The sequence below is a fragment of the Takifugu flavidus genome, chromosome 11 (assembly GCF_003711565.1).
Source record: "Takifugu flavidus isolate HTHZ2018 chromosome 11, ASM371156v2, whole genome shotgun sequence".
Classification (NCBI taxonomy): Eukaryota; Metazoa; Chordata; class Actinopteri; order Tetraodontiformes; family Tetraodontidae; genus Takifugu; species Takifugu flavidus.
In genome coordinates this window covers 15,440,863-15,467,346 of record NC_079530.1, presented here as the reverse complement: position 1 = coordinate 15,467,346, position 26,484 = coordinate 15,440,863, and the positions used below count along the sequence as shown (strand labels likewise).

Genomic DNA, 26,484 nt, shown 5'->3' with positions numbered 1-26,484 from the left:
CCACAGGTTGACTGGGGGGGGGGGGTGTTTGGTTTATCATTAATGTGTATTTACAGTACGTGGTTTGTCTTGTTTGTAAGTAATGACGGTTGATATTTGGAGAACAGATCCGATCACCTGCGCTCTGCTTCTTACATCTAACCTTTAAGGTTTTCAAATGTCATTGAGCTCCCTTTGAACCGGCGTGCAGACGAGTGTGTGCACGTGAGTGTGTGTGAGTGATGCAGGCAGACAGCTTATCGTTAAACACATCCTATCAGGCTTGACAGGTCACTGTCAGGTACCGCTCCTTTCCTCTTTCACCCCTACTGATACAAGGTGCCACATGCAGAAATCTACCAACATGAGTATGCTAATGCCATCTGATGGGAAGAGCTGTCGAAGCTACTTTGTCTGGTTTCCACCTTTCTTCTTCTGTTACTCCACCTTATTTTGGAGAGTGTTGGAGTTAAAATGTTTAATTGGGGTGCAGCCAGTTCAAAATAACAGGGGAGATATGGTTCACTCCCAAAAAGGTCATGTCATTGAAATGGAGACTCCTCATCCTGGCGGCGCACCGTCGCACTGATCTATTTTAATGTTCCGGGAAGCAAAACAGCTCGTTGGGAAAATTGCTGAAAGAATATCGAAAGGCTTTTATTTGCTGTGCTGATTTGAAAGAAAAGAGAAGCAGAGCCCTCCAATGAGAAATGATGTTTGCATATTTCCTTCATAAATTAGTCAGACCTTTAATTACCTTTCCTTAGATTACAGCTGCTAATGAATGAGCTCGCATACTGTACATGATTTAAATCGGACCCCCCCCCCCCCATCCCCGATGACCCCTTAAATCCGCATCTGCTTTTAGAAACCAGGTGTTTGAAAGTTTCCCAAGTAGAAGAAATATGGTGTTTGTACTCGGGGCTTGGTATTGTTTTGCTGTTGCCGTGTGGATAACTCACGGCTCCTATTCTCTGTGTCCGTCTGTGAAATAGGAGCCCTGAACCTGGCGTGATGCTGCAAGATAAACCGGCTACCAGGGAGCCTCCATTAATAATTCTCTTATTTGGGAACGGGGCCCTGTGCTCACAGAATACAGGGCAGTCCATCTCTTACAGCATGAAAAAGGGAGCAGAGGAAAAAAGTAAGAAGTATAAGGTCAGCAGGGAGAGACTGGTCCCCCCCCGCCCCCCCTCGGAGAGTGATGGGTGCAGGTTTTCCAAGGTAGTGCATTTGTCTGTCATGCGTCTGGGCTGGCTCATGTGATTTAGCTGCTGTCAGCTGATGCTGGTGTCCAGAGGATGATAGCGGCTGGCTGGATGGGGGGAAATTTGTTACCTTTAGCTCTGACAGGGAGATAATTGCTGATGGTTAACAGAACAGTATGGAATCCAAAGGGCTGGAAGCCGGGAGCAGAGGAAGAGGAGCGGACTCGGCCAACACACGGCTCGGCTGACGCTTCCTTCTTTAGTGCTTCGCTTGCTAATATGCTTTAAAACAGTAACGTGGCCCCTCCCACTTGAGCGGCTGCTTAGTGCAGCTAATCAGCGGATTTCTCCTCAGTGCTCATCCACCTCCACCCCGATCGTAAACTTTCCCGTCTAAGACATCCACCGAGGCGCCTCGGGATCACGCCTGGCGTCAGTCAAAGCCGTCCAAACTGCCAGCAACACATCAGAGAGTGAGTTAAGCAGGAGGTGGAGCCGCCAGCGCGCTAGCTTGACAGGACATGATTGGCGGGTTAAAGCCGTGGTTAATTGTCTCCTGCTCATCGCTGATGTGGAATCTGCTGTGCTGTGATGTTGTGGGCGGGGCCCACAACATCATGGGGGGGGGGGGGGGGGGGGGCGGTAAGCTGGACCCATATAACAGCCAAGATTGTAACTGTTTCCCTTTACAATTAGAATCATTTAAAAGTCTGAAATTGTCTCTGCCAGATATGTATTTTCTCTATTTTTGATGGCTATCTGCATTAATAAGCAGCGCTGATAGGGCCTAATTCGTTTGTCAGTCCAGGTTTGACCTCCACGTCATATTTTTATTTTCTCTCTGACAATGAGAGTAATAGGAAATATTGATTGGCAGTGCAGTTAAGTTGTCAGCGTAGTCATTTAATGTGTCAGGAGAACCAGTTAAATTGTCAGGGGAAAAAGCTAAAATCACTCCAGGACTCTGCCTTTCCCTAACGGCTTTCTATAAAAGCATCAGCGTCAGACAGGAAGTGCCGGCGTCTCTGCTGAATTACAGCGCCGTTTATTGACTTCTTGTTCTGCATCATGCTTGGACATGCTCTCTATAGATTCTAATTTTGATACTAATGCTTCTGGGTTGGCCACAAACCCACAGAGGAACCGAAGTGGCAACGATGTGAAGGAATTTAGTGCAGCATGTTTACAGCTTTGTTTACATCCTTAAAAACCACATGATATGTGTTTTGATGTTTGATTTACAGACGCTTTAAAGAAAATACCGTCTTTAGATCTTATCTGTGCACGTCTGCTTGGTTACACTATCCATCAGTGGTGTTTTCTGGCCGAGCCTGTCAGTTAGCTGTCTTTAATCTCACCCCCCCATCCCAACCAAACACAGGAGGGAGTGTGATGCAACAATGAATCCGATGCTAATATGATCGTCAGTGACTTGTGAGGTCGGATATAACGGAACTTCCCATATTTCCTGTGATAATGATGCCCTCGGACTCTGCTTTCTTCCTCCGTGTGATGGGAATCTTCTGAGGGTTCGGTTAAACAAACAACAACATTGAGGGGTTTGAGCCCATCGGCTTTTTCATCAATAGACAGAAAATGTAGCGTAAGTTGACTGTTAGCCGAGGTCAAAAACTTGAAAGAAATGCTTTTTTTTTTAAAACACATTTATAAATGCTGTGTTTTCACCAGGATTGTGGCTAAAGCTAAACCCCGAGATCACAAACAAACGTGGCTGGAGAAATCTTTTTTTTTAATCACCCCTGTACAGTGTCAGATATAAAACAACAGAGTCCCTCTTTGCCATAGCAACCCCAGCTAATACATGCCAGAGGTCACTGTTGGCTGTGAGGGTGAAGAAAGGTGTCACCTTGTCATTAATGTTGGCAGAGACGGTGGAACCAATGTGCAATGGTAGCACCTGCAGAGTGCCAGACCCTTATAGTGTATATACGTCTCACTTCCTGTTTCAGTTATTTAAGTACATTACACAATCACTAGCGTCCCAGTTAAATCCGACTCATGGCCACCAACATAAATCCTTAATTTTTAGTAGAAAGGCTTTATCGTTTCCCTCAAAGCTCAGTTATTCTTATTTAAAGATGTCTGGAGAGATTTGATGGAATCGGTCCCGTGGAGGGAACGGCTCCATTAGGCAGTGGCCAAAAGGGTCTGGGGGCAGAGTAGTTAGAGAGTTAAGAGGGGGGGACTACAGCCAATGTTCTCTGGCCTGGGACCCACTGCAGGGCTTTGGGGAAACAGTCTCTGTAATAGGTCCCAGCTCGGATGGACCGGCTCCGTCTGTCCAACCCGTTTTGGGCGGGGTAATGTTTGTCGGGGGCGGATTGGGGAAAACATGCGTCCCGTGGGGAGCCAGGGCTCAAGAACGAGGGTTAGCGTGGTAATGAAAAAGGACTATCTTCCTCAGCGTGGAGATAAGACTGGAGGAAGCTGAACTGTCTCAGAGAGTTTGTGATTCTGGTTCTGTCAGTCATCAACTCGGGAATTGTTTGTGACAGAAACAAGCTGCCTAATCACTTGATTGATGGATGGGTGGAAGGCTGTTGGATTGTTCCATTGACATTTCCATGACAGTGAGATTGTTTTCCCAGTTAATCAGTCTCAATTGATTGGCACCGCCGCACCGCTTCCCTTGTTTTATTTTTATTATCGCCACTAAAGGCCCGTTTGGGCTGCGAGGATGTGGACCGAGCCTCTTAGCTGCTGGAGGTGGGAGATCCTGACGGTCGGCTGTCTCTCTGTTTTTGCACCTCCCGTCTGCAGCAGTGGTACGATCCTCTTCTCCGGGCCCTTTGCCCCTGGCCTCCATCTCCTGCTCTCCCTCACAGTAATGAAGCCTGCCTTTAAGGAACCGGGTGCAGGCAGCGAAGCATCACAGATTAGGTCAGTGAAACGACTGGCGGGCTGAGCATGATGGATGAGGGCCAGAATGAGTTTCTGCTGCAGCTGTATTGTGAAATCTTTTCATTGTCACCGACGGGCCTATGAGGGCCTGATGAATGAGGGAGCAAGTGTCAGAAACACCCTTCTTCTGCTTCCCCTACCACTGTTTTAATATCTCCCTAAGCTGCCTGGCTGCATGCCTGCCTGTCCTGCCCTTTCTGAACGTCGACACCAGCAGCACCGGCAAAAGTTGTTGCTCAAAAAACAAAAAAGAAAACGGGGGGGGGGGGTTACCGGGACCGGGGGATTGGGACTCTGCGTGCAGAACAAGGCCGTGTCTTCTTTAACATTCATCTACGCTGTCAGACCTCTTCTCTTACTTCTCAGTGCAAAAGCAACAGTGAGATGATGTGCACGCATTTGTTGGGGGGGTTGTGACCAGCATGACAGCTCCCTGTGATGGATGGCCCGCCTCCATCTGGTTGCAGTGCATGTAATAAATATCCGTGCTCGTGTTTGACCTCTCTCTCTTACCAGACACATCTTTCACTTTTGGGACATCCAAGGGGGACTCACAATTATGCCGTGCACTCTCCAGCAGCCGGGGTGTGGGGAATAGCAGCACTGTTTATGGGCCACAGCCCAAGGGCAAAGAGTCAAAAAAATAGATAGCTGTAAACAATGCTGCTGCTGCCAGGAGAATTCTCCAGCATTCAATAACCTTTAACTCCTCCTCAGCCTTCATCTCCCTTAGCTTCTTTCCATCGCCCCAGAATCCGCTGCGGTTCCGCGCCAGGCTGCCCCCGTCTTCCGCCGAACGGGTCGGTTCGGCGTCCGCGCGTGCGCCGGCCGAAGGTTGAAAAGCCACCGCTGGAGGGGGGGAAACAAAACAGCGACAAAAGGAAAACAATCAGACAAATGAAATCTAATTCTGCGCTATAAAACCCAGCGCTGCGTTGAAAAGATGTAATCATCCATCATGCTCTGAAAGGTTATTGTGGAGAGCGGCTGCGTGCACGCGCAGAGGTCACCCAGCAGCTCACGGATCCAGATAACGGTTCCAGTAGCCGTTATTACTCTTATTTCGCTGCCCATAAACAGCATTTAGTGCGTTTGCCCTTAGCGGTGACCTGCTACATTAGCCTGGTCAGCTCCTCAGTAATAGAAACAGATAGACATCCATTGGATTTTAATAAGCCGGGATAATAATGAGGCTGAAAAGCTGAGTGAATTGTAAAGCAGGAGGCTAATGAAGTGCCTATGAGAGCAGTATGTGAGAAATAACCTCTCACCTATTAAGAAACAGTCCAACTCCCTCTGCCGGAGTCCTATACCCTCTGATTGAATTAGCGCGCTGTTTAATTACCGAGCATCCAAGATGGGAGCTCTGAATCTAATTGAACTTTTTCATGCTCGCTGCGCCCCAGCCAAACAATTTGTTCTGTAAAAACATCGAATTAACAGTCCCACTTTGTCTCCCTTTTTCCCTCGCATTGATTCTTATAACGTTAGCGCTGTCATTAGGCTGTAAGGAATCAAAGCGCACAACATCATTCACAATAATGCATATGTTATAATCACAGGGAGAACTTACTTAAAATTCAATCCACTTTGGCATCATTATCATGTATCAACATAATAAATGAGCCCTTCAGAGCATGGTAATTATAATTTGATAAATCATCAGCAGAAAATTAACTGGATGTCAAAACATTCATTGGAAAGGGTGATGAATGGAGGATGATTGTGGTGATGAATTGTGTTAATCTGCACAGTATGAAGCAGGCGAAATGGCTAAGCAGCCCAAGATGGATGGGCCGTAGAAGCTGCAAGGTCAGGACACACGACTGCAGAACGGGGGGGGGGGGGGGGGGGGGGAGTGGAGGGAAAAAGAAAGAGGGATTGCTTTCTTTTCTCTCTGTTTTACAGGAGCAGCTCTTTGTGTTTGTTTTCAGACGGGCTGGTTTTATACGGCGTTGACTTTTGGGCTTTATGAAGCTGTTTTTAGATGTTTTTAACCAGCAAGGGTTACAGGCTCCTGCACAAACCTTGCAAAGCAGTGAAAAACCATAACAACACGATAATAACCACTAAAAATGATTGAATGGCATCTCCCAAACTAGCTGTTTGACGTTATTAAGCTTGTAAAATCTCAGGGTAGATCACGGATTTGGAGTGTAATAGCATAACCGCTCCAGGAGAGGCAGTAGTGTGCATGTTATACGTCACGCATTAATTCTATGTAATAAATGAGCCTTTTTAGAACTGTGTGACATTTATTACTAGCACAGATGCTTGTTGACATGTTTAGATGTCACTTTTAGTTGTTCTTGTCCTTCCCTATCCTTTAAGGGCGTTACAGTTGTACTTCCTGTTGACGTGTAACATTCAATTTCCAACACGATGCTACAATATCGTAAGTTGCTTTTATTAAATTCCATACGCGGCGCCTTCATGTCCTCTGCTGATGGGCAGCGTGAGCGAGAGCGTCAGCTGACAGCCGTGTTCCCGTGCCCGCCTCTGTCCGTGCACACACCTGACCCCGGCTGGAGGCGTGTTGGAGTGTCCTCGCTGCATCCCGCGTCCCCGTGGCATTTCTAGCTGGGAAGTATTCCTCTCAAACAGAGCTTTGGACCCCTCTTATCTGGCTGGCAGGTTGACATGTGAGGGGATATTTTGTCCTGATTCCAGCAATGAATGCCGAACGCAGGCCGTCACTCGGCCGCACAAACAGAAATCACGCCTCTCCCTCTGTGGCTTCCATTTTCATTTGTGCCTCCTGCACTCGCTCTTTCTGCAGCTCTCTTTTCCCCTCTTTGCTGGAAATTATCACCAGGCATGTCAGGAGGCCTGTCGGGGGGGGGGGGGGGGTTGTCACACTGCCTCTTAAGTTTCTGATTGTCTAAATGACACAGGATCTCATCATGCAGCTGTCTCCCTCTCTGACACTACAATTACCCATAATTCCCTCTGTCACTCACTGTCTGAAGGTTAGTGGTTTATATGTTGAACAGAGGGTGACGACATTAACATTTGGATGCTAAAGTTTCCTTTTTTCTTTCTGTCATTGCACATTTATCTGCAGCGTATGTGTATTGTTATTTTATTCATATCCTTTAAGTGCCTTTTTAAGTGACCGAATCTATAAATAACTAGTTAAGAAAATGGTAATTTAAAGAAATGTTCTCAATCAGTCTTTGAGAAATTAGCCATCAAATGCATGTTAATCATTAGCATTCACATTGGAAAAATGTCCACCTTAAGGGTTTAAGGTGTACGTGTAGCCTCTTCCGCTGCTACGCCGTGACACCATGTGATCTGCTGCTCTAGGTTAACCACATCACGTGTTAACGCTGACGTGATGGTGATGCTGAGCTGGATGTATTCGCTTGACCCGCAGCCACGTGAGCGTTATTCTACTTTGTGTGTGCGTGTGGTCCACGAGGGCCGCTGATTGTTATAAAACCTGGCGTTAGCATGAAGGAATGAGTCGGGCTTCTGTCAGGGAACATCCAGCATTAGGGATCATTTGTCCAATTACCTCAGCGGGGGTCAGGAGGTCAGAACAGAGCTTCCTAAGTTCTCTCAGGTTCTCAACAGTTGATGTCATCCCCAGAAGACCCTGCTAATGTATCTGAGGTCACATTCAGGTCAAACGGGGACTCAACTGTTCTCCCGCCCTAATTTTGATCCCAATTGTGGATCTTTAACACTTTTGGTCCAGAAATAACATGAAGATCCTGAAGCAAATGTCCTACTCCCCATCCTTTATAATTAAAGGCATGCTTCATACATGCTCTGTCCTCCTGAAACATGTTTTATGCTTACTGCACGGCTAATTGGACTGTTGTTATGAATGTCGAGCCTGTGTCAATGTGCTGCTGCGCCAGGATTAGTTTTACTTTCTTTTTATTACCGGTAGGTTAATTAACACTGCAGTGGAAAACTATTGTTGTGTGACAGCGCACACAATCCTTTCTCAGCATTTCTGGCTTTTTTTGTACCCAAAAGTTAAAATTAAATCTATTTATCTATACATACCGTAATTTCCAGGCTATAAGCCGCTACTTTTTTCCTACACTTTAAACACTGCGGCTTATTCTACGGTGCGGCTTATTCATGTTTTTTTTTCGTGGCGCACTATCACAACTATTGTGAATCGGTCATTTTTACTGACCCTCATCAACATGGAAAATACTAGAAGAAAAGCATATGATGCGACTTTTAAGTTAAAGGCGATCACTCTGGCGGTTGAACAAGGAAATCGAGCTGCGTAATCTTGGCGTACATTACGGTAATCAATGGCGAGAAGGTGGAGACGCCAGCATGAAGAACTGATCCAAAGCAAAAAGAGGACAAAAGCTTTTAGACGTAAACGTCACAGGTGGCCCGAGCTTGAAAATGTTCTGGAAGACTGGGTGAACACACAGAGAGCAGGCGGCCGCGGTGTTTCCGCTGTACAAATCAGACGGAAGGCAAAAGCAATCGCCACCGCCATGAAAATAGAAGATTTTAGAGGTGGGCCATCGGGAGTTTTAGATTGTTCATTGTTTGAGTAAAAAAGCATAAACAACGCAATTTGTGTGTAGCTGATACAAACGTATATTTCAAGGCAGCTGCATTACAGACACCGTTAGAAAAAAAAACATTTATGTTGCTAAGTGGATTAAAATAAAGAAAAGTTAAAAAATCCTGACGTGATAAAACTTGGATCTAAGGTCTCTGTATAAACATACAAGTGAAAAGAGTGGCTGTTGTTTCTTACCTGTCTGTCTGTCACTCGTCAGTGACTCGTCTCTTACGGTAATAAAAACATCTACCGGTACTGAATGTTTTGATCTAATTTTTCATATTACTACGTGGGATACCTGTGGCTTCTGGTGCGGCTTGTATAAGTATAAAATTGATTTTCTTTCTAAAATTAGATTATGCGGCTTTTAATCAGGTGCGCTCTATAGTCTGGAAATTACGGTACTTTATACTGTATGTCGGCAGTATCATTTGGCAAACGCCACCTTTAAGCGTGTTAGCTAACGTATTGGAAGTCGCACCGTATTGGAAGTGTCAGTCTCAGTTACGGGTGCTATTTCTGTATTTAACACATATATAAGGAGCACCTTATTATAGGGGGCGTGGTAAAATATACCGCTAGCTTAAAACATGCATGCTAGCATGTATTTAGCAATTTACTCCAGCGGCGGTATTTATCTACAAAACCTTAATTTTGGAATCAAATAACTTATTTTGTACAACTTTCACGATCCCAAAGAACAGTTTAAATAAGCTCAAACTAACATACTGATATTTTCACTCCGTAATGCTGAAAATATGTAGCTTGATTAGGCTCCAAACCTGCCCTTGTTTTTGAAGCTTTCGCTGAACTTGGCCCTTGAAAAAACAGTTAGTAGAACTGTGTTTTTGTGTGTTGAACAAATGTTACCCATGTGTTTATTTTACATTTGTCTGGACTAACAAAGGCCTTATGTGCCTGAGTAAAAAGGCTTCAGAGGAACCAGCACTTTTCAGGGGTAATGATGGGAGGCTAAAGCAACTTTTAAAGAAGGTCCAGTCCTGCTCAGGTTCACTGGTAAGCCTGTTGGACACCCAGCTTTGTTCCTCCTACGGGCTTCTTCTCAGGGTCTTGATGCGGTTGTCCCCTCACATGTTCCTCTTGTACCTCAGCTAGGCTAATTCGATGGCCTAAGTGCTCAAATTGAGCCATTTTGTCTCACTTTGAAACAAACTAGGGCCCATTATGCAGGTCTTTAAAAAAAAAAAAAAAGAGATCCCCCTCCTCCTTTTCCCCTTCCATGTTGGCCTTGCTCTATGTGGTTTGTCAGTCCTCCCAGCATCTCTCTGTTCTTAGGTTTGAAGCGCCGGCCTTGTGAGGGGTCAGTGTTTCCACTCCAGCAGTGTCAACTTCAATCTGGGGCGATTTGGTGTGAAATGTGTGCCATGGTGTGGGGGCCTGCAGGTCAGAGCCTCGGTAATTGATGTTGCTTATTCATCTGCTTTTCCTCGACTAGCTTCAGTGCGGCGCAGCGGCCGTTTTTTGTTTGTCGTAATTGTCTGAAGATTTACTGTAGGTCTAAGGGTCCTGAGACGCATCCCCCTGCTGCACTTTGTCTGTGTTCCTACCTAGCAGGGGTTCAGCGCTGGGGACACACAATGGTGGCTGCACAAAAGAGGCTCCCCCCCAAACACAAGGCCTGGGGGACATCTCATAGCATGATACTAAGCACCAGGGGAAGCACAATGGCGGGGGCACAAAGGAGGCTTCTTTCACGACTCGGAGGGCATCTAGCATGACAAGCAGTGCAGCTCTCACTGTAATTAGACATGCAGCCACTCTGGCCATTGGCCTCGTGAGATCTGGGAGCTATATGAGACCAGTAAGGGCAGAAAACGGGTAGAAGTTTGCGGAGAAGTTGACACAATTACATCTGGGCGCAGTAAAGCGGCCTGAAAGAGAGCCTGAGCCCGGACAATTATCCCTCCCTGCCGTGAGCCGTTTGGGTCTACTTAGCTCAAGTGCTACCTGCTAAGCTAAAAGCAGGATAAAACGTTCCGTTCAAGGCCGAGCAGACAGCCGCGTCCAGGCCGGCTCTGCAGCGTGTTCTTCAGCTGCCTGGGTGGTACGTCCTCTGAGAAGGGGTTCGGATCATTACACAATAAAGAACACCTCATAAGTACTGAAGAGGGCTGGCCAAGTGACGGTTAATGATGTTGACAGCAATTCACCTCTGTGGAATTACAGAAAGATTTGACTCAAGTTGCCTCCTTTAATGAGCCCCTCTATGTAAAGGTAATGGGCCAGTGGTGAGACATGGGGGGGGGGGGGGGAGGGGGGGGGAGGGTTTTATTATTCTCAGCACCACAGTTTTCACTGGGCAAATATCCTTTTGCTCAGACCCATTTAGCCTATCATGACAGGAAACTACGCAGCGGCAGTGTTGAGAAGACAGACGCCCCACACAGGACGGTGGTCCTCAGGGTCTTCAGGGGGGGGTGTGGACCATCACGTGGACTCTCCTGACCTTGGTGGATTTTTCCCAGTCGTCATCAACTAAAAAGAAAGTGTGCGTTTCGCTGCTGCGTCGGCCATCTTGGAGCGGGAGCCCTGATTCCGTCCTGTGTGCTGTTTCTAATTGTGCACATTGATGCTCAAGTTTGTGACACAAAGCTGAAGTGACAGCGCAACAGTCGATTCTCTGTTCTATTTTCTTCCCCGTCTGACTGTCGCCCCATCAAAGCGGCGCATCTGTCTGCGTCTCCGGCTGAGTGATAAACACGCTCGGCTAATGCCAATTACGCATCGACGGAGGTGTCGCCCAAAATATACCGTTTAAACCAAAATGATGGCGTTCACTTTGGAAACGCTTTGTGCGGCGATGCGTTCTATTATCTCCCTCCGCCGGGTAGGACAACAACGGCGCCGGTTCCAAAAGGTCAAATCAATAACGGCTTCATTACTCAGCTTTTTTTCTTATTGGCGCCACGAAGGCGTCAATCAGCTAAACTGGTTATTAGGACCCAAACGGCTCCAAAACGGAGTAAATAAAGCTGCAAACAGCACCGCAGCTCCTCGCCGCTGCGTCTTCATTATGATACGACACACCTAATATAATCAGATTATTTCATACATGGATGTGCGTGAAGCTATCTGTCACGGGGGGGGCACGCAGAGTTTCATGTTTTAATTGGCAGGAATACTTGTCTAATTATCACGTTTGCACTTGCTTCCCATGCTGGGATTATATAATTATCTTTTGAAACACTGTGAATGAATACTGGGCTTTTTTCCTTCCTCTCTCTGCACGCCACTGCGTCTTTTCGGAGACGTCTCTGCACCTGACACTCAGCAAGCCACTTAATAATATGCTAGAAAGGCTGCTAATTATATCATAATAATGGTTTGGTGAAAGCAGTGAGACAGCCCGGTGAATGAATGATGGTACAATTAGACCCAGAGAACACGTGTCTTTACCTGAAATGGATGGACTCTTGCCAAACGGGGAGCGTGTTTATCTTTGGGAATTTGAAGTCCTTTCTCGTGGTGATTCGGGTCAAAAGTGAGTGATCTGTTTTCCTGCTCTGATGTTTCCAGCAAACTTCATCCCTTATTAAGTTAATTACTCCGTGTTTACAAGCTTCCCCCAAGCCAGCATTTCCCAATTAAAGGCTACACCTGTTCCAAATGTGAGCTGTGCGGCTCTTACATTTGTCATTACACGCTCTCCTGCAGCGCGCGGGCGCTCCAGCACCAGGTAGACCCCCTGCTGGGCCCCCACATTCCCTCCTGTTACTCTAAAAGAGAGGAAGAAAGAAGACGTTGGAGGCTGACTGGTGTCAGCTGGTTGTGGGATCTGTTTACAGTGAAGGGGCGGGGACACGGCTGACACATGCATCCCCTCGTCCTGTGTGTGTGTGTGTGTGTGTGGGGGGGGGGGGGGTCTGATGGAGGGTGCTGGCAGTAGCATCAACTCCACTGCTTTTGAAACTTTTTAATTAGCACTAATTACCTTTGCAGGGAAAACGTAGAGGCCCGAAAGGGTTTGTGTCATCGAGTGTGAGATCAAAGATTGCGGCACCGTGCGTTTTAATCTGAGCGTGGAGGGGTAACGGGGATGGGGGGGGGGGGGGGGGTTGTGTACCGGACGGAGGGAGGGGAAGAGGAAAAAGGCATCCCAGATGGTGCTCGGGTAGTCTACCTGTAGCAGCCATCACGCCACAGGCCCTGTCAGGTAACCCGACTCGCTCCGCGTCTCGCTGCACGCCGGCATTCCTCCGCTCGCCTCGCTTTCCTCCATCTTTGGAGCGGCGGCGCGGGCGCGCCCCCGCGCCGGCGGCTTCATCAGACTGACAGGCATTTCATCGAGGTGGTTTTTAATGCGTGCCTGGACATCGCCGTGGCAGGGTCATCCATCAGACTTCAAGACAACATCGATCATTCGCCACGAAGAGAGCGCAGGGTAGTGATTATTTGCTATTAGGTGGATGCTGAGGCATACAAATGGCTGGCAGTTGACAGTTGAACTCACTCAAACGTAATGCGGGACGGCTCCCCCCTCTCAGGCTGATGTTGACAGGCGCTGAGCCTGAACACTGTAATGACAGAGCCAACGCGCAGACGGCACTCTGGGAGATTCTTCCCCTCGCAGATTGCAGAATCTATTATTTAATGGTTTGTTTTATTGCAGGAGCGCCGGCGCGCTTCTCTTTGACTCGCCAGCACCACGCGCTGCTGCTGGATGTTACGAAAGCTCAGCGTTTAATGGGAAGCACACTTATCAAAATAAGGCACGGCTGGTTGACCCTGTCACTGTAATTTTACAGTATTACGCACGCGGAGACGTGTGAGGCCGTGCACGATGTGTGAAATCCTGCCTGCGCTTGTTTGCGCCGCGCCGATGTCCTGGGAGACGGAGACGCCATCAGGGAATTGATTTTCACCTCCTGCTCACTGAGGGACGAGGGCGTTTGTCAGGTGCATGGACAACTAATCTTCTAATGTGGACAGTTCACGCGATGCATGGTCACAGGACGGGGACGGAGCACGAGTGTCCTGCCCTCCCTCAGAGGGGACGGGGACGGAGCAGGAGTGTCCTGCCCTCCCTCAGAGGGGACGGGGACGGAGCAGGAGTGTCCTGCCTGTCCCTCAGAGGGGACGGGTTGGAGCAGGAGTGTCCTGCCCTCCCTCAGAGGGAACGGGGACGGAGTACGAGTGTCCTGCCTGTCCCTCAGAGGGAACGGGGACGGAGCAGGAGTGTCCTGCCTGTCCCTCAGAGGGGACGGGGACGGAGCAGGAGTGTCCTGCCTGTCCCTCAGAGGGGACGGGTTGGAGCAGGAGTGTCCTGCCTCCCTCAGAGTGGACGGGGACGGAGCACGAGTGTCCTGCCCTCCCTCAGAGGGGACGGGGACGGAGTACGAGTGTCCTGCCCGTCCCTCAGAGGGGACGGGGACAGAGCAGGAGTGTCCTGCCCTCCCTCAGAGGGGATGGAGTACGAGTGTCCTGCCTGTCCCTCAGAGGGAACGGGGACGGAGCACGAATGTCCTGCCTGTCCCTCGGAGGGGACGGGGACAGAGCAGGAGTGTCCTGCCCTCCCTCAGAGGGGACGGGGACAGAGCAGGAGTGTCCTGCCCGTCCCTTTCATTCCTCCCACCTCAGTCGCTTCGTCGCCGAGGCTTGGATATCATCCGGGGTCACGCAGGGTTAATGAGGCCGGGCTTGACGGGAATGTCTGTCCAGTCCTTAACCAGCACCAAGGGCTGATCCCGGGTCGTTAATCAGACGAGGGTTGCAGCTTGAACAGGAAGCGTGAGGCCAGGTGACACTGACCTCTGTGCAGCGCCTTTGCTTTGGTCGGGAAGGTGTGTGAGGGTGTGTGTGAGGGTGTGTGAGAGACGTTCCACTCAGTCCCTGTCTGCTTCACAGTCCTCTCTCCCACTCCGCCAGCGCTAATGACACCGAGAGAGAATATTAACCTCACACACTCAGCGGGAAGATCCACGGGGGAGGCGCGTAACAGGCGCGCAGCGGGATCCACAGTGGTGCGATCATTCAAACGCGCAGGAAGTGGCGTTAACCATCCAGCACGGCGCCGCGCCGCGCCGCAGACGTTCTCAACCCTCCCCTAATAACCTCCCATAACGTGAGGGATGCAATCAGCCGTGCTCTCAGGCTTCGTTAGCGCGGGACGCCGCCGATCGCCCGGCGCCCATCGCTCCCGACCGGCGTTTGTTTAGCGCTCGCCCCGAATTATTTCCCTCCGTTTGCGGATGATGTAAGCGCGTGCAAAGTTCAATCCGACGTGCCGCTATCAGCTGACGGCTCTGAGGAGGGCGCCGCTTTTCCACGCGGCCTGTCAGGAGAGCGCACGCACGATATTCAAAACAGATTAAGAGCAAATGGGCATAAAGAAGCGATCCGCTGGCGGCGCCAAATGCACCCTAATGATTTGCATCGCCATTAATAGTAATTTACGGCTGCCTGGGAGGAGACGTGTAATCCTCTTCCCATGTGTGAATTGACATGTATTCAGGGAGGGCGGCGTGTGTCCTGGAAGTGTGATCTTTAAATGACTGCCACCTGAGGCCTGGCAATACAGGGAGAGGTGCCACACTGGGAGGGGGGCCGTCTAAAGGCAGGAGGGGGGGGAGTTGTGGGGGGATAGAGACAGATAATGACAGTTTAATTCAGCATCCCCACCAGAGATGCGTGCACGGGGCCCCGTGCAGGCCCACGGGACGTAGCTGGAGGGGAGAGCGCCGGAACAGACCCGATCAACGCCGCGTGGAGGTGGGAGGGAGACTGGAGGGGGGGGGGGGCTCCAGGGGTTGCAGGGCATTCATTTGCTTCACAGATAACGTCGGCTTATTTAGCAGCAGCTAATCCTGATGGTGTTTGTTTGATGTTTATTTGTGTTTCTGCGGCGGGAGGAAGTGATGCAATTTCACTCTAAACATCATAAACATCATTTCTGAATCCGAATTCGTCCTGATTCTTAAAATATGGTCTTTAAAGAGCTCCTGTTTCCAGAGGAAGATTAGCAAATCGATGATTTATTGGCTCTCTGGGGCACATCTCTAACATCCAACCCCCCCCCCAGAATATTTCTTGACCGTTTTTGGCCTAAATAAGGCTCTATATTCCCCCTCCTCAGGCTTCATTCTCTATTATGGTGATTAAAGTGGGTCCACACTCCGGGTTTCTGCCATATTTATGACAGTATCTCACCCAGGCGGGCGATCACTGGAGACTCCATTATGCAGAAGAAGACCATCATGGTCCCAGTATTGGTCCATCCATCAAACATCCATCTGTTGCCTCCAGAACTGGACGCCATCTTGAGATGGGGGGGGCGGAAGGCCTTCCGCGGGAAAACGGAGCTTTTCAGGCTCCTTTTCTCCACGACTGGGACCTCGTGGCTCCCCGGCAGCAGCCTGTCACTCATGCATACATTATCATCTCCGGAGCTTCTCAAATCCGCGTCTTCTGTGTGGCAGCAGACATTAGAGGAGGCTGTAAAGGAGCCGAGGCTGCCGTTCTCCATTTTTCCCGGTGTTGCCTGAGGATATGTGACATGACACGAGCACACAGCATTGGCAGGAGTGACTGACACTTCAGCCAATAACAGTCGAGAGTTTTCTTCCCCCTGTTGTCAGCACTGGTTTATCAATCACTGCGCCTGCATTAGTATTAGTGTATCGATCCAGCCGGGCGGCTCCCCGGGTCGGCGTCTCCTCTCCGATGTCCTTGTCTGATTCCTCACATCCTCCCCTCACTTAATGTGCTGACTTGCTGGTTGAACTTGCTGTGTGCTCAGCCGATAATGAAGATTTCAGCACGCATCCACAAGTTTCGCACGCGCAAATGCGGGAGCAGGGGACCATATGATGCGTGATGGCAAGGCTCGCGCGGGCTAAGTGCTAGTCAAAGCGTTAAGACGTGAGGTATTAGCTCTGACAATGAGGCTGATCATAATTATGTTAACAAGGAGAGGCTTCATGGCTTCACCTCGTTAAAGCTACCCCTCCCTCGGCCGCGCTCGCTCCTCCTCTGTCTTGCTAGTTAAAGGCTTAAGAAAGCATTTGCAGATCTTGTCTAAATATGCACGATGAGTGAACGCTTCCATCAGGGATACGCTAGCAAATGATGCTACAGGGCGGTAGATGTTGCATCTGTTGGGTTAGCGTTGCTGCTACTCCTGCGCTGGAAGATAACAACTGAGACTTTTCCTGCAGTGATTAAACTTTGTTAGTTTTCCGAGCCGCGCGTTAAAACTGGAAAGCTTATGAAAAGCTATAAAAGCAGCTCGGTTAATCTGCGAGGGGAGCACAGAGCTGGAGAGTATTAGGAGTTCAATCCCGGCACTCTAGTTAATGCTGGATGGGACTGGGTTGCTCCCCTGGCTGTGAATTTAACTGATTAAATCAGCCAGTGCACACAGCAGTGGTGACATGAAAACAACAATTAATAAGGCTCCCCCCTGCGCCACGAGGCTCCCTTTAACCGAGCAGCTAATAACATAACCCACAGGACGGCAGCCCATCACACACACGCGCACACATGTGCGCACACACACACGCAGGTGGCGGCGGTTGCCAACTTATGTTCCCAGAAAACGCAATAATGTTTCTCCAATTACGCTGCACAATTGCACCGAACCGCACATTTGAAAACAAATGTACTGGCTGTTTAATTGCATGTCCAGAGTTCTCCGTCAGTGTTTGCAGGGTTGACAAACAGACACACGTTTTCATTCCTAATCACCATTTTTATGGAACACCTCTGGGCTCTACTACAGAGCTGCACGCCCCTTTATTTTCATTTTTCTGGCTGCTGATTGCTTTTAATGAAAAAGAAATACATTAAATGTGCAAAGGCGTACCGGGAATTTCTCCAGTGTTTGGCTTAAATGTCAAGTGTTTCCTGTCTAATCCCTTGACTGAGTCTGTGTATGGGTAGTTTACAGTCTTTGTCAAGTTCCATTCTACGGTACCAGTTTTTCTTCTGCCATTGCTGTTTATTGATGTAATTTTCTACTCATCTGGATCTTTTAACTTCTTTTTCCAGTCTGTACTAGTGGAGTAGCCTGGAACCTGGCTAAGACTTGTTATAATAATGAACACCAGTGGTGACACTGTATTAATTTGTTTAATCCCATCTACTAATGATCCGATCTGAGGGTGACGGCTATCGCCTTAGCGTGTGCGTGAGCTAGCTGCTAGCAAGCTGCTATAGTATGTGTGTTTGCAGAGTGTCTTTGGAAACAGAACACCAGAGTTGGAGCCTGCACTAATAAAGGACATTTTTATTTTTCAAGCTTTTTTTTTAGGTTCAGGGTTTCATGGCCAATGTGCGCCGGACCCATTTTCATTATTCTTCTTCCAATCAGTCTTCACATTTGTGACTTCAGTGTACCGGTAATACTACCCCAGGGTAAAGATGTTGCATTTGCCTAGTGTGAGGCCTGATTTAAATCTGGAAACATACAGGATTTTGAATAAAAAGTTCAATCTTGAGCAGTTTGGAAGCCTGTTTGCCTCAAGTTGTTAGCATGTTAGCATGACTCGCGTTGCTATTCAGAGCACTCGCTGCCCTCCTAGACTTGAACTGTTCGGAGCGCTAACCTTTCACCAAACACCAGCCTCCATCATTTCCCCGCCCGTGTGAATGCGCCTGCGTGCGGAGGGGGGGAGCCGTTGAGATGACCCTTCACCTGTATTTGTGCTGCACCATAAAAAGAAGCGGAAAAGCCAAAGAGGGGGTTGGAAAATAGGTCTTTGATGTCGGAATCCCAGCGTTCTCCTGGCGTAGCGCGGTTGGGGGGAAGAGAGAAGGGAAAAAAAGTTTCCCTTCCGTCTGTGATTGTGAGTGTATTCTGGTTCCTCTGTGAAAATGATGGATGACAAGTTAAATTTGTGTCTGGGGAGTGAAGGTGAACTGTGACAGAGTGATTTGTCTTGGGAATGGAGGGTTAGGGTCAGGCGAAACTGGGCGCCTCAAGGCACAAGACATTGACAAATTCATCCTGCCCGCCGCGTTTCTGAAGCCTTTTGTTTAGAATCCTGGCTACTCACAAGTGACCCCCATCCCTCATCCTGCCAGCCGCTGAAGGATGCCTCGCCATGCCAGGAGAGCTCAGCACCACTAATTCTTGTCATTCACTTCCCTGACAGGCCCGGGCTCGCACCCTCCCCGCGTATGAAAGAGAGCGGCTGGAATATTTATTCCTGCACAAGCAGCTGAGCAGATTCCGAGCCGTAACGCTTCTGCTGTCGCCTTATCGTTGCAGGTCGCTGGCCGGCCTCCGACCCTTCGCCGAGCTGGAGGAGCTGGTGGTCGACAACAATCTGCTGGGAAACGACCTCCGCTTGCCCCGGCTGGCCAACCTCCACACCCTGACGCTCAACAAGAACCAAATATCCTTCGGTGCTCCTTCTCCGCTGGCAGTCTGTTGAGTAATGGCGCCGGCAGAGGAGCAATCACTTTATTTTATTTATAATCACAAAAGGAAGCGTTCCTAACGTCGCCTTGAGCGCCGTGCGTTTCAAAAGAGAGTCGTCGCACAGCTCCACATGGGGTTAGATTCTGAACCACAGGGACCTCTAGTGGAATCAGAGATTAGAGTCAACAAAGCAGGAACGTGTCTTTTAAACTGCTATTTATAAAAGGGGTCGAAGTGTTTTGTTGTTTCCCTCCAAAAATGAAGGATGGCGCCGTGCCACCAGTGTGCTGTTGGGTGTTAATAGTTATTTTAAATGATGAGGAGCTTAACAGCCGCTCTGATCGGGCTTTTAGCACAGCCTCCTGTGTCAAACGATATTAAGAAAGAATAGCTCGCCTTTACGGTTGTGCACGTTCCACCGAGGTGAACACGTAAAAAGGAGCGCGGGCGCCCCGGAGTTGAGACGAGGGGTCGGATGAAAATGTGGGGAAAACTTCCCCCGGTGCGCTTCGGAACAGGTTTAGCATTGTGTCCTGTTTTCCTGCTCCCTGGTGCACGTTCGCGCACGCGCTTCCAGACTCCAGCCCTAAAAAACGGGGGCTCCTTGAAGTGTGCGTCTGGGACTGTGTGCTGCTGGTTGTGAAGTGGTCGGCACATGCTAATAGGCCAATTATGTACATCCTGTCGTGGCGCGGTGCCACTTTCAGGCGGCAGCGCCGCATTAGCGCGCTCCTATTTTGACACTTTGGGGCTCAGCTTTCCGAGCGAATGTATTAGTGATGAATGCGGCCGCTTTAGGGGCTGTTTGTTTTTTGGTTTTTTTCCACATTTCGTAAAAAGTTTTCCACAGAACGGCTCTGGGAAGCACGCACTCTTTGAACCGCAGGGCATCCATCATTTTGTCACTGTTCCGCGCCCGACCACCGAGGTATTGAAAGACAGCGAGAGAAAGTAGCAGCCAAATGGCGTCGCTACGATATGCCAAAGCCCGCACCTTTAAATTGCCCGTCTGTCTTCCCGGCCTCACAAAGCCGGTGACTAGACCCCTTTGAACACCTCAGGAAATCTGACAGCGAGGCGTTTTAGCGCAGACAGGCCAGGGAGGGGGCCGTGCGGGCGCTAAATGCTAATGTAATTAACAGCGCCGGGTCCTTGACATCCGCCCTTTGACACCTGACTGATATCGAGGGTCTGCTGGAACACTTGGCTGATGCGACCCCGTCGCTGCAGTACCTGAGCCTGCTGGGGAACGAGGCCTGCCCCAACCAGCTGGTCAGCCCGGATAAGGACGAGGACGACTACCAGAGATACAGGTCTGCTCAGAGGGATGTTTGCTGTTGAGTGTGTGTCTGAGCGCCGGCCGTCAGCCTGACAGGTCCGCTACTGTTCCGAGCGGGGGCTTTTTGTACGTAATGGATGCGGAGATGTTCCTTTTTTAACATGCAGTCTCCCGACGTTGCGCCAGGCAGGCCAGACTTGAACCGCACCGCTCTAAAAGCTTTGTCAACCGGCTCCTCTACACTCCACTCTGCAAAATGGATTTCATGTGTGACTAGTCACCGCCACAAATGAGTGTTTACTACCCTGCCGTACCAGAGCAGACGATGCATTAAACATCAAGAGGGGCCTCCAGCCATGCAATATGACCACCATTTGTCAGGCTCTTTTACATGAAATGCGATAAAAGGCGAAACACACACTCTCTTTTGTCTGTTTTAGCCTTAAGTGCTTGTTTCTGACTCACCGTTGCCTATTAATCATTTACCACCAATGCCTTTCTTGAATAATCTCTCTTGTCCGTGTCTTGTTTTCCCTCCCCTTTCTATCCCTCACCCCACCCCACCCCCCCTCACGCGGTGGGGGGGTGCTCTCCTGTTTTGACTGACATTGTCTAGGGTCCTGTAATGTAATATTCATAATCTGTCACATAGTAAAACATCAATTTGAGCGCGATGCAGATTCCGTGTCTGACAAGGTTAGGCTGCGCGCAGGTCGTGACAGCACTGGCCTTGGGCAATAAATACCCAGCCCGGCGCCTCAGGAGCCCGCGGTCTCTCAAGTGAAACACCCTGGCGTGTTTCAGCGCTGCCCCAATTAGTGCAATGACATAGAAACAGTGTTTGTTCGCGGCGTACGGTGCCGTCTTTGGGGAGGTCAAACGCTGTCCTGCTCTTTGTTTTCCACGCCTTTGCTCCGTGGTCAGCGTGGGGCGCTGCAATAACCACAGCTGAGCTAATGTGCTGTTGTGCTCATGGAGATCGTTACATCGGGGACGGAGCGTCTCTCTGGGCTTTCTTTGTTCTGCAGGGACGTTAGCGGAGGTTTGGGTCTCTTTTGAGGGAGAACGTGCGCACGAGGTGGAAAAGTTATTGGCAGAAAACTGGGTTGTTTCTCATCGGTACAGTCTTCTGGTGATGATGTAGCAGAATTATGAGCCAGAGAGCTAACGAGCTCCAATTAGGCCGTTTAATTTTATGATCTGTGGGCAGGGAGACGTCTCAGAACAATATATTAACTGATTCGTTTTGTGGAATAAAAGAAACATGAATAAGTTATAAACTATATCAAAGATCCAGTTTTGCATCTCTATCGTGGTTAGAGTTTACACCCATGAGCCCCCCCCATCCCGAATCATTAATATCCCTCCTGGCTGACAGAGCCTTGACCTCTGCTCTGACCCCTGCGATGGTGGGTTACCTATGGAGAAAGTCCTTCTCCCAAGGGCATCTTCACATTTCATCATGAATGTGCCCCATATAAAGTCCCTCTGGGATGGGGGGGGTCACCTGGGCTTAGCGTCACCAGTGAGGAGGTGCATTAAACTGGAATTCTTTTAGTGCCTTTAAATCCCAGAACTTTTTCTCCTTCGACTCCGCAGCGATGTGTCGTTATTTGTGCGGTGTCAGCAAACGCAGCCCCCCCCCCCCCCCTCCTTCTAATCCTCAGGTGTTGAAAAGTTGACACGGTCTTTTGCCATCTCCCCTCACCGCCATCGCCGTCATCAATTTGTCACGGCTCTTTGCGCACAGGTCTCGCCCCCCCCCCCCCCCAGCTCCCGGCTCAGTCCCGGTGCACCACTTCGTCTGTCCTCGCCCGCCTGTTAAAGAATCTGTTGTCATCTGTGTATTCCAGCCATTATCTTTTGACGTTTCCCTGCCTCCCAATGAAAGACGGAGTGTGTGTGAAAGCTTGGGGAGATATGTGTGACGCTGCCAGACTGACAGCTCTGGCAGACAGCCTCTATCTCCTTTCATGCTATTTATACGTCCTACTTATTCTTATCAGCTTTGAACATTGTTATATACAAGGAAATATTGCCATTAAATCTGCATCTAAATAAATCTCTGTAAACATGGTCTCTTTTAAAGTTGATGTGCACATTTACATATTGGAAAATGTGTCAGTTTGATGCTAATATCACAGTTTACATGCTCCCTCCGATTAACGGGCTGGTTTATGGACCCCTTTGTTGTTGTTGTTGTTGTCTTCCAGGTATTTTGTTCTGCACAAGCTGCCCCACCTGAAGTTTCTGGACAGCAGAAAAGTGACCAGAAGAGAAGTGACTGAGGCCAGAACCAGAGGAGCCTTCATGAAGGTGGTCAAACCCAAGACGGAGGGTGTAAGTGGAGCCCCGCTCTGTGTGTTTTAACCTGTTTGCAGAAGCATTATTCCCTCCCAACTATTGACAGGATTCCTCACATTTATCCCCTTCCGCCTTTTCACCCTTTTCCCCCGTAGGGTTATTCTTATCCTCCCTTTCTTCCCATGCATGTTTGGCTGTCAGGCTGCCTTTACACAGGTCCGGACACACGACTCCTCTGAATGGAGTCTTTCTTTCCTATTGCCTAAAGTGTGTGTGTGTGTGTGTGTGTGTGTGTGTGTGTGTGTGTGTGGTGTGTGTGTGTGCGTGTGTGTGAGACGTGCCCTAGCCCCTGATCAAAGGCGACGGGCGGCTGTCAGCCCACTGTTCTGACGTGGTTAGCAATTGTAGCGACAGCTCACGTACACGTCGCGCACAATCACTTAGTTATCCTGAGCCAATGCACTTATTCCTTCCTGTGTTGTTCAATGAGGTTTCAGGGGTCAGGATCCAGGTGGCGGGGGGGGGGGGCTTCTCTCCCTCTGTCTCTTCCCCTTTGCTGGGATTTCATCCGTTTCAATTGTAAGGTCATAATTTACTCTTTGAAGCGGCTAAGTTTGGCCACATTAAGGCGCATTTGCCGCAGAAAACGTGTCCGACGACAAATCAGAAGCAGGCGAAACAATGTCGGATCTGAGAGCGCACGTGGTGAACACGCACAGTCGCAGGCAGTCTTTTATCGCCGCGCTCTCCTCTTGATTCTAGGTGCAGGTGGCATGTGAGCAAGCGAAACACTGCGAAAGCTTAACCTCACTCTGGCGTGTTTACGCGACAGAGGGAAGAGGAATGAAAACATCGCTCACCCACTTTATATAAAAAGAAACGCAGGACCTCTGCGATGCTTGTTGGCAGGGTGAAGTCGCTTTATGAGATATTATTTACATAGGCTGTCAGGGAAAATGAAATGTTTGCCTTTGTCACCGCAGCTTCAAGATTAAAGGGGGGGAAAACTGATTCTGGATGACATGATGTGTGTTTATGTGTCTTTGTGGCTTTGAACCAGGCTGTATGTAATTATTTATTCCCTATGCAAAGCAAAGGGTTGCAGCTTTGATGAGAGTGTGTCGACCCCCCACCGCTCGCTCCCTTCTGCGCCTGAGCACAGTTTTTTTGCCGTCCTGTCCACACTTCCTTATTATTCTCCATTACTCCTCAATGAGGGCGTGATTTAATTATCCGTCCTCAGGACGCGTCCCCGGCCCCGGGCCTGCAGACTTCCCAGCGGCGTTCCCCCAACGTTTGTCTCCAGTCCGGCGAGATGTGATGTGTCAGCTTCCGCGAGCGCCCCCCCCGCCTCTAAGCGTCCACATCACGCGAGCGATTGCGAGCTCACCAATAGTGCGAGCCTCCAATTAACGGTGCGACCGCGACGGCGCGGCGGAGCGAGGAGAGATGATGGCGTAATTAGATATCTGTGTTTGCTTTTATGTCTGGTGCAGCAGGGTGTTGCTCGCAACGGTCGCTCCTAGGACGCCGTCTGCAAGTCGCTTCATTACAGAGGACGCTAATTAGTCGCCTCGCTGTCTCCTCGGCCACAATTTGAGTCTCAATTAGCAAAAGTATTGGAAAGAGCGCCAACAGGAAGTAAAAACGTGTCTTTTTCCCTCGGTGTGACACAGAAGCACTGAAATCCGCGTCAGCTCCCACCATCGCATCATTCCCACAGCATGATGCACATACCGGAACACTTAATGGGGAGACAGCTCTGAACTTCCAGGACCTCTGCCGAGTCCCACTGGCGTGGATTGCGACCGCAGATCCGACTTCTTTTCACTCCCTCCATCGCGGCACGGCGCTGAGTGTCGCCACGCGCTTCAGATAAAAGCCGCCGCGGCCTCAAGGGCGATCCGAGCGCCAGAACTTTCCTGCATTTGCGATGTTTTCCGTGTTGCGTGAAGCAAGAGGAGAGGCTGGATGGCCAGTTGGTGAGCCCACGAAGGCGGGACCACGCCTGCATGAGGTGGCGGTTTATCGCAGCACCCTGAGCATTTGTGGGTTCGGTAGCTTTGCTCAAGGGGACCTCGGCAGTGCTCTGAACGTGTCCTGGCACCTTCTGCTATGACCAGACCATGGTTCTATACCACCACCTTCCATGGTTTGTCTGCCCTGAGAACGCTCCGTTCTGTTACTTCTTCACTAGCTTTGGATTCTTCAGGGGAACAGCACCAGAAGCGTGACATCTTCTCTCTTCTGAGCCCATAGGACCACCATCCACGCCAAAATTAGGTGCAACAGATGAGAAAGGAGAGGGAGAGAATATAGAATAACCTGGAGTTAAAGAAGTGGGGCCAGTTTTTAGCACCGTCGGGTGGAAAAGCCTTGAGCGGTATTTTGGGAAATCGGGCGTGCTGGAATGCTATAATGTGATAATTCTCTGCGAGGACGCAGAGGTCACGGGATGAAACGGCGTCAGAGCGCGCAGAGACGCCCTGACTGTGCTGAGCAGCTTTTTGGAAAATGGATGCGGTCCACTTTAGGCTCACTTTGGCTGTCGAACCCTGGGATTAAACAGGCGGCGTCTGCCACAGTGTTCTGACAGCACGCGCTGTCCTGGAGGAAGGACACGAGAAAGTGGACAGAGGATGGACGCAGGGTAGAGACACGGCTATGAGGGAGACGCTGCTCCAGTTGAACTGTTCCTGGAATGTCACTTTCTATAGATTCAGCTTTCATTTTGCTTAATTGTATCCCTCCATTCTTCTACGCATCATGTAAATCACTCAGGGTCCCTGAGTGCCTGCAGACAGTAACGGTTCTTCAAGGGAATTAACAATGACAGAGCCAGGACAAGTCCTCCTGGATCCTTTCAGGTGCCTTTGTTCTACCTCCAGCTCCAGCCTGTTTGACTCCACAGCTGCTCTGCTCCATTTTATGTCCGAATCAGGAGTATTTTTCCTGCCCTGCCCTTATTTTGGTGGACTTTTTGGAGTTGTTTTCCAATCGGCGCTTCAGGAGGGGGCAAAGGGGCGTTGTGACAGCCTCCGATCCTATAAAGTACTGTGTTCACGTCTGTGCCTGAGATCTACGAGCTCACCGAAGCTCTCAAACATAACAAACAGCTCGCAATATAGCGCTTTTTGAACGTGCTTTCGCTGCGTTTGCTGAATCACTTTGCTGGAAAAAAATAAACTAAAATCTGCCCTCAGAGGGAACTCAAAGATTAGAGTTTCAGCCGGGGGAGGAAATGTCGACTGTTGTGGGAGCAGGTTCATATTTTACCACCAATCGCTGCTGCGCTGCATTCCATATTTCCTAGCTACATTTTTATACAGTCCTCTATAATTCACTCAAGTTCTCTACAGGCTGTATACACCAACGCGACCCCCCCTTCAGTGTGGTTTCCTCTCTGGCAACCTTTCACTTTTGTTTTACATTTTAGAGTTTCATTCACAACTTCTGTATAAAACCAATAAAAATGCAAATTATTAATACATGAGGATGCCCTGATGTAGATGATCAGGCATTAGACACATCATCTCAAATATATCCTCCAATTTATTGATTTTTAATCCATTATTGGCTTGTAGAAAGTTGACCTTCATGACCTTCAATTCCTCAGATAGCATCCCAGATGTCGTCGGATCGTCAGATAGAGTCGGTCTTTTTCTGGGTGCCAGGATCAGGACTAGTGGGGCCTGTCCGGCTCCGAGCGCTCCGGCAGCTACAGCCGGGAGGTCAGACGGCGGTTAGCAGCTCAGAACGCAGCGGCGCTTTGGGTGGAGTGACTCACGCCGTCCACATAAATCACTCAGGCCTTACGTATCATAAACACGCTGTCAAATGTTAAAGCGTAATTAATTGTGAG

At 49.4% G+C, this 26,484-nt stretch overlaps 1 protein-coding gene across 2 annotated transcripts in view; it reads left to right on the top strand.

Annotated features, from left to right (window-relative positions):
• lrmda (leucine rich melanocyte differentiation associated) overlaps positions 1-26,484 on the top strand; it is a 141,620-nt gene that overhangs the window by 78,193 nt on the left and 36,943 nt on the right. For both annotated transcript variants that reach the window (XM_057047193.1, XM_057047194.1), the window contains exons 3-5: positions 18,887-19,013; positions 20,213-20,352; positions 22,532-22,658. In XM_057047193.1, coding sequence (XP_056903173.1) covers positions 18,887-19,013; positions 20,213-20,352; positions 22,532-22,658 — 394 coding nt within the window. The remainder of the gene's footprint in view (positions 1-18,886; positions 19,014-20,212; positions 20,353-22,531; positions 22,659-26,484) is intronic.